Here is an 8,824-nt window from a genome sequence, read left to right on the forward strand (position 1 = left end):
TTCCATCATATAAGTTTCTGATCTATAATATTAGTTTCCGATCTACTGTTTTTGCAATCTTTTACTTTCTGATCTATAAACCAAAAATACCACAAATATTTACTTTATCATTTATCTATCTCTATCAGATCTCACTTTTGCAAGTAACCGTGAAGGGATTAACAACCCCTTTATCGCGTCGGGTGCAAGTTGTTTGATTGTTTGTGTAGGTATTAGGTGATTTTTGCGTTGTCTCACTTTGGTTCTCAAACTGAGGAAAATAATTATCTCTGCTTTGCTGCATCACTCTTTACTCTTGAAGGAAAAAACCAACGCAAGCTCAAGAAGTAGTAGCTGCCTACGCGACGGCGATGATACCTCCTTGATCAGGGAGCAATTGGCTAGGATTGCCGGTCCAGTAGGGCAAAAGCATGGACTGCCATATTCTTTTGGATTCATGGCATGTAAAAACTAAGCATATTTGCCTCTTTTTGGTTATGACCGGAAATGCGATCTGGCGTCTTGTGTGGATCAGTGTACATTTGAATTTGAATTTGCTGACGGACATATACATGCTATGGTTGGATGGCGGCGTCGCGCATCTGTGTCCGCGAACGGATGCAGGAGAAATTTTGCGAGTTGCCGTTGGAGATGCCCTAAGAATAAATGTGGCCATGTTCCCTAAAATCAATACCTAATAATAAATGTGTTATTGGTTCTGACGGCATGTCGCCGAAATTGCCCCCGAAGTTGCAAAATATTAACACCAATGCCATCTAAAGTGAAGAAAACGATTGTATTATTTTCTAAAGTCGCCGTAGGGTTTGATTCTTATATGTTGAACACCCTCATATAAGTCAAGCAGAGAAGTACCGCAATGGTTAATGCTTCAGTATTTTAGGTGAGAGACCCGGGTTTAATCCCAGGTCCCGCCCTTTTTCTTCTTCTTTTCTCTTTTTATAGTCGCGCTCCTTCTCCCGCACGCGTATGGGGCGGCCTATGTACGGGCGTGATGCCCCCTGCTTTTTTCATTTCATTTCCTTCTTTCTTTTTCCTTTTTAAAATTAATTCAGGATTTCGAAAAATTCCAAATTTCGGAAAGTTATGATTTAATTTTTTCTTGAGAAATTATAAAATGTTCGTGAATTAAAAAATGGCAGGGAAATCATAAAATGTCCGAGATTTTTAAAAATTGTTTCCAAATCCACAATTTTGAAAAAATGTTCATGTTTTCTAAAAAGTGATTGTGAATTCGAAACATATTCAGTAATTTAAAATAATGTCCATGAAATTTTAGGAAATGTTCACAACATTCAAACAGGAACATAAACAACGAACAAAACGAACCATCGATTACATAGAGCTCTTCTAGGGATATGTAGAGGTTGTTTTATGATTTTATTTGGTCGATCGCACATCGGTTAAAAAGGGTTTTTTGTGTCCTATACAACCCTTGGCCCCAGAAAAATTGACACAACTTTCTATGGGTTAGTTTTTGTAAGCTATATGAAAATGACTAAATGTCTAATTTGCCTCATTACATAGCTATGTTTATTCTCGTACTATAGTTTTACTGGTTATGAAAAACACTGCGATGCTAGGTCAAGACGAGTCACATCATTCATCAATGCAGCTTGCTTAGGCAAAAAACATTTCATTTTGACCCCTTAGAAAATCAAGTAGTGATGAGACCATCACATTTTCAGTTTTTGAAATGATGTCTTAAAAGTCTCTTATCTCATCGTGACATGACTTGCTTCGGCACCGCTGCTAGTTAAATAAAATGTGGCCATGTGGCATGTTCCTATTTTTTCGAGAGTACACCAATGACGTACCTTAGCTTTATACAAGAGAGAGAGGTTTAACTACAAGATTTCCAACCAGTGTGCGAACACAGAGGCCGGGGTACAACGCACCCAACTCTGACACCAAGCTATCCTAGTTTAACTCCTCACAAATCGTTGTAAACCACCTACACCTACACCAGCTTGCCTCCACTCAGCAATCTCTTCCAGAATCCTGAAAGGTAACTCGTTTGCGTTCATCTGCTCGCTGATCCTGTTGAAGGCCCTAGCGTTCCTTTGCTTCCAGAGAGCCCAGGCCACAACCGTCACCAGCGTGTCAAACCCCCTACGATCCTGCCCTCTGAATCTCTTTCGCGCTGCCAACCACCAAACTTTGAACACGTCCGATTCACCCGGGGTCTGCACCTCAATTGCAATGAGATTAAACATCTTGTGCCACACCTCCTGCGCATACGTGCAATTTTCCAAGATGCGATCCACGTTGTCTTCTGCCTACAAGCACGTGTAACACACCGACGACTGATCCTGTAAGCCATGTCTGGCTCTCCTGTCCGACGTCCATATTCTGTGCTATAGGGCAAGCCACACAAACAGTTTGCATTTGAGTGGTGCCCAGCTCCTCCAGTTACAGATAGCTCCGAGCAGAGGTAGTCATAGACCGATTTAACCGTGTATGTGCCTGACGGTGATCTCGGCCAAGTGAAACTATCCAGCACTTACGGGTCTCGGTCCACCGTACCAATTGCATGGCAAAGATGCATGGACTGCATTAGGGCGGTGAAGGAGGTGTTTTGCTCAAAGTCATGAACCCAACTGCCATCATCTAAAGCTTGGCGCACCTACATCTCTTTGCTGTCCTTGTCGGGACCGTGATCTCCGCAGCCGCCACTCCATGGATCCACTTATCCTTCCAGAAGAGCACCTTGTCGCCCGAACCCACCTTTATACTAACCAACGCATCGAACACCTCTCTCGCCCCCTCGTCCGGTGTCAAATGTAGCCCCTGCCATGGTCTTTGTGCATCCGTCCTCTTAAGCCATTCCCACCGGACACGAAGCGCCATCGCTTGCCATTTTAGGTTTTTTATGCCTAATCCACCGCAAGCTTTGGGCTGACAGATTTTATTCCAAGCCACTAGGCATTGCCCATCGTTGCACTTGTCTTTGCCCGCCCAGAAGAACGACCTCATCCATTTATTCATATCCTCAAGCACCCACTCCGGCGCCTCCGTCATCATAAGATGATGAACGGGACATGCCGCCACTACCGACTACACCAGAATAAGCCGGCTCGGCCTTTGGATAAGCCCTCTTTGCCACGCTGGCATGAAGTGTCTTACTTTATCCAGCATTGGTTGCCATTCCGCTTTTGTCAGGCTCTTAATTGCCAGTTGCAATCCCAGGTATCTGCAGGGAAACTCTGAGATGTCGCATTGCGGCAATCCGACAACTTTGGCCCTGTCCTCCTCACTCCCTCTTATGAGCACAGCCGTTGATTTCTGGTAGTTCACTTTAAGACCTCATGCTTTGCCAAATGCCTTGAGAATCTCAGTAACAACAGCCAGGTCGTGCTCTGTGGGCCTGGTGAACATGGAAACGTCGTCGGCATAAATAGACAACCTTTGTGTTGTCGTGATCCCAGCAAAGGCCGAAAGCACTCCCATCTCCGTGGCCTTATGCACAAGGGCAGATAGGGCCTCCATGGCTATCACGAAAAGCAAGGCGAAATTGGATCCCCTGTCTCAGGCCGCAAGCATGTATGATCTTCCTCCCTGGCAACCCGTTGACAACCACCTTAGTGCTGGCCGTTTGTAATAGCACTACCATCCAATCTAACCACCTTTGGCCGAATCCTTTTGCTCTCAACACCTCAAAGAGGAAAGGCCAAGAAAGAGAATCGAAAGATTTGGATATGTCTAACTTGACGAAGACACTTGGTGTTCTTCTCGCATGAATTTTCCTTACTACTTGGCGCACCAAAAGGAAGTTGTCGTAGAGCTGTCGCCCTTTTATGAAGGTCGATTGATTCATCTCGACAAGCTCGTGCATTTGCAAGCGAAGCCGATTGGCCAGAACCTTGGCAAATAGCTTAGGAATGCTGTGAATTAGGTTGATGGGCCTGAAGTCTCCAATTTCTTCTACCTCCGCTCTTTTTGGGATGAGTATTATGTTAGCCTTGTTCAATTTAGCAAAACCCCGAGTGTCTCCCACGAACAACTTCATCATAACCGCCATGACATCATACTTTATTATCTGTCAAGCTTTGTAGAAGAAAACACCAATATAGCCATCCGGCCCCGGCGCCCGGTCCAGGGGCATTTCCTTGATAACCTGCCATACTTCCTCTTATTTCTCGAAACGCAGAGAGTGAGAAACACTAGGGTGAGGGGCCACCGCGCAAAATTACCCCCTTGCTCCAACCTCAAAGCCCTCCACCGTCACGGACCGCCCCTGGCAACGAAGACGACGAACCAATCCATCCAATCCCTAGGAAACAAGGAGGTGAAGGAACACCAGACCGGCCTCCTCTCGACGCGCCTCCGCCCCCGCCCCCGCCGACCACCGCGAGGTGCTCCCCCTCTCCCTCTTCCGCGCCCTGCCGCCTGAATTCCGCTGCTTCATTTGCGCCTAATCGATCCGCTCCGTGTGCTGGTCATTCTAGGGTTTACTGTCGTTGGCTGAATCGAGAGCTCGCGCGTACGTGCTAATCGCTAATCCGCGGAGCGGCGGTCGTTGTGTCGTTGATTCGCCATGGGGAGCAAGGGGCGCATGCCTCCTCCTTACCACCACCGGCCGCTCCCAGGTCCCGGCTCTGGTCCGCCGCATGGCATGATGCACCGTGATCCGTACGGCCCGGGCATGCACCAACAGCCAGGACCGGGGCCATACCCCTACGATATGTTGCCGCCGCCTGAGATCCTGGAGCAGAAGCTCGCGGCGCAGTGTGGAGAGATACAGAAGCTGGCGCTGGAGAACGAACGGCTCGCCGCGAGCCATGCATCTCTGAGGAAAGAGCTCGCTGCCGCGCAGCAGGAGCTGCAGAGGATACAAGCGCAGGGGGAGGCTGCGAAGGTCGCCGAGGAGCAGGAGATGAGGGGGCTCCTTGATAAGGCTGCCAAGATGGAGGCCGATCTGAAGTCGTACGAGTCTGTCAAGGCGGACCTGCAGCAGGCGCACGCCGAGGCGCAGAACCTGGCGGCGGCAAGGCAGCATTTGTTGGCGGATGCGCAGAAGCTGAACAAAGACCTGCAGAGGAACTTTGGCGAGGCACAGCAGCTGCCAGTACTCAAGGCTGATCTTGATGCTGCTAGACAGGAATATCAGCACCTCAGGTGTGTCAACGTTTGCTGTACTTGTTCTCCAGCATTACTTCTAACCAATATGTGAATAAAACCTCAACTTTGATCATGCTATTTAAAATTTAGGGCCGCATATGAGTATGAAAGGAAACTGAAGATGGACCACTCCGAGTCGCTGCAGGGAATGAAGAAAAATTATGACTCCATGGTTACAGAGTTAGAGAAGCTTCGTGCTGAGTTGACAAACACAACTAATATTGACAGAAGTGGTACGTCATTATATCTCATTCATTTTATTCCTCTGTAGATATATGTACGTAGAAACCTACCTTTGCAGCCGCACTTATGTCTTTGGTTGCTATGATTTTTTAAATTTTTTTACCTTTGCAGTTGCAGTCATATTTTTGGTTAACATGAGTCTTTTTTATGTGTAGGTACTTTGTACAATCCTAATTTTGCTCAGAAGGATGGTGGTACATCTAGCCACCATTCTGCTTATGATGGTGGCTATGGGGTTGCACAGGTGAGCACCTTTATTTCCTGCCAAATGGATACCTCACAAGTTGAGACATTTATTATTTTCTGAAGTGTGTATCATCTGGATGATTGTGGGTTTAACTGTTTAAGCCCAGGTGATCCGAGCATGAGACTACACTTATCATGCCGAGCTCGAGCATGGCTCGGTTAGGGTTGAACTTGAATGTAGTGACACACACTTATAACACATTAATTATCTTATTGCATGATATAACATGTGCATGTTAATTTGTTGACGTTTTTGCTTGTTTGCCCACATTTATCACATCTCCTTTGTCCTCTACTTACAGGGGACACTCCACAAACTATTTCCAGTATTTTCTGTGCATGATTAAAGTGGGATATCTTTACCATTTTCTCTTTCACCCCCTTGGTTTCTTTAACCTTAAACCTCCTTAATTATTGTGCCGACTCAAAATGTCACTTATAATACGTTGAGAGCATATCTTAGAGAGAGAGAGAGAGAGAGAGAGAGAGAGAGAGAGAGATAATTAAACACTGTTTATGTTTATGCATGCATCTGGCTTGAGTACTTAAGTCCAAAATTCAAAAGGGCGCTGGGCGTTAATAATGCGTTTTGGGACATACTTGCGCCCAGCTAGCTTATGCGCTCCCTAGGCGTTTAGTACTTTAGCATGAAAGAATGACTATATTGTGAAGAAATGCTAGATGGGCTGTCCTAGCCCATTAAACCACCGCCCATCTTCCTATTCTTCTACTAGCTCCCGTACGTGCAGAGTCAGACAGAAAGTCTAGGTATCCTCCTCGCACCTCCTCTCCCTCTTCCTCTCTCCCTTTGCTGCACCGATGCTGCCTCTTCCTCTCATCCTTGCTGTACCGATGGGAACCATCCGGAGAGGCTTGATCCCTCACCAGAATCAGTCGATTTAACTTAGGAGTGGTTGAATCCTTGTCAGGGAGGAGGATTCCTCGCTAGGGAGGTCAAATCCTCGCCAGAGAGATTGATTCCTCGCCTGAGAATACTGATTTCTCCCTGGAGGACCACGCCGGCCGCTTTTTTAGCGCCTAAGGCCAAAGTGAGGTGTTATGCCGAGTTGTGGATGCCCAGCGGTTAAGTACGCCTAGTCGAGCGTCTAGGAGCGCTTTTTTTTTAACTATGCTTAAGTCACACTTGGTAGGCCAACAATACCCACTAAATTAAAGAACACAAGGCTTTGTCCCACTAGATCCAATTTCACCTTATGCTAATCATAACTTCCAATATTCCAACCGTTTATTTCCTCTTTTGCAACTTTAAAAGGCATTATATTTATTCGCACAATTGCTGGTTTTCCAGATTGTTTGTCAGGAATTCTTAGATTTTGTGCTTTGTTGATTTGAAAAGGCATGGCTTGACTTAGCATGGTCCCCTAAATTGCATATTTACCGTTAATTTCTTTACTACAGTCTTACTCATATTAAAATGCTTTATAATACAAATTCCACATATAAAAATTGTTTTGAAACAGCTAAATATTGTTGGATAATTAAAAATAACAATTAACAATTACATTGCATATTTGCGCACACAGGATCTCTTGTTCTTGCGTAGCTGGTTTTATTTTATTCTATGAACTATTCGGTTTAATTCGACACACACCCAGCCACCAACTATAACACATGTAATGTTGAATCAGGGATCTGGCTTCCCATGGCCATTCAAAGCAGAGTGTCATTGGAAATACAGATTAACATAAATAAAAGCTGGACTAGCTGTCTGGCTACTGTTGTTTGCCCATGATTGCCTTTCCTTTCTTGCCTGGAGTTAATGGATTGCTTATTTTGCTGTGCAAAAGGTGGACCAGAAAGCTTTTTTATTTTTATTTTTTTCCATTGCGACAATAATATAAATTGTGTTTTCAGATGTTCTAACTAACCGTTGGAGTAATTTTTCTATATTAACAACAGAATTGTTTTGTGGATCCAGGCTAGGACGCCCCCTGGTATGCCAGACCCTTTAAGCGGAAGCCCAGCTGGAACTGCTCCTCGTTCTGGATATGATCCATCAAGAGGGAATTCATATGAGACTTCTCGTCTTGCTAGAGTCCATGATGCATCAAGGGGTGCTACTGGCTACGACTCTCTGAAAGTTGCTGGATATGATACTTCTAGAATGCCTGCACTTGGAGCTCAGGCAGCGGCTCCAACTGCTCATGGGAGTAGTGCTGGTTACTATGGATCAAGTCAGGTCACACCACCTTCGCATGCACGGGCACCAGGTGCACCCACCTATGGATCTGCACAGGTGCCACCATCATATGCTTCTGGGCCAGTCCCATCTTCATCATACGGCGCAACAACAGCTCAGGGACTACCATCATATGGACAAATACAGGCTCCATCTTATGCACACACACAGATGCCACCATCCTATGGACTAGCACAGGCATCATCACATTTTGCCCCAACCCAGGGGGGGTCACCGTACGGGTTGTCTGCACAGCCTCAGGGCTATGGATCCGCGCAAGCAGCACCTAACATCGGTGGTGCTTATCAAGCTCCACATGGACGCAGATAAATTGGTGATAACCGTACTTTGTTGTGATCTAGTTGGCGCGAGAGACATGGCGCTGCTTCCTTGTTTACCAGAGTCAAATTTAGTTTCTGCAGCTACCACGGTACCAAACTGCTGTTTTATCGGTCTGATACAAATCTTTCTTGCAATCTGTAAGAGATTATATGTGCAAACATATTTGTTTCTGAGATGGCGATGATTTCCATAAATTTGTGTTGTGATGGTTTTAAAGCATTTTCTATGAGATGGTGATGTCTTGAGGTTAGGCAAGAAGTAACAATACTGTAAATTTCAGCTAGTTGTATACTGTTTATTTTGCACTTTAGTTACCAGGTGATATTCATTGACTGCCAGTTGAGTTGCATGTATGGTATGATCTGTGCACCTGCTAGTCCTTGTTCTAAACAGTTTTGCTAAAGCACATCTAGATGTGCCATAAGTATTGCACATCTAAGTCATATGTCATTGATCTTACATTAAGATTCGTGTGAATATTTTCTTTCTCTTTTTTCTTTTTCTTTTATGCTTGATTCACTCACTTAGATGTGCAATAACTAGAGCACATCTAGATGTGCCCTAGACACACCTTATTCTAAAATATTTACCGTATCCAGTAACCATCTTGGTTGTTCGAGTTGATGACGGCTTTCTGTTGTCTAGCAATCATATGAATTTCAGGGCTGTTTGGTT

The 8,824-nt window shown here is 45.2% G+C and overlaps 1 protein-coding gene across 1 annotated transcript; it reads left to right on the forward strand.

Annotated features, from left to right (window-relative positions):
- Window positions 1-4,160: 4,160 nt before the first annotated feature.
- Window positions 4,161-8,477, forward strand: LOC119316521 (protein FLX-like 2). Its single transcript, XM_037590842.1, has 5 exons — window positions 4,161-4,352; window positions 4,446-5,115; window positions 5,209-5,351; window positions 5,517-5,605; window positions 7,547-8,477. Exons 2-5 carry the CDS (start codon window positions 4,535-4,537, stop codon window positions 8,135-8,137), a joined length of 1,404 nt encoding a protein of 467 aa, XP_037446739.1. The 5' UTR covers window positions 4,161-4,352; window positions 4,446-4,534; the 3' UTR covers window positions 8,138-8,477.
- The last annotated feature ends 347 nt before the right edge of the window (window positions 8,478-8,824 follow it).

The sequence above is a fragment of the Triticum dicoccoides genome, chromosome 6A, assembly GCF_002162155.2.
Source record: "Triticum dicoccoides isolate Atlit2015 ecotype Zavitan chromosome 6A, WEW_v2.0, whole genome shotgun sequence".
Classification (NCBI taxonomy): Eukaryota; Viridiplantae; Streptophyta; class Magnoliopsida; order Poales; family Poaceae; genus Triticum; species Triticum dicoccoides.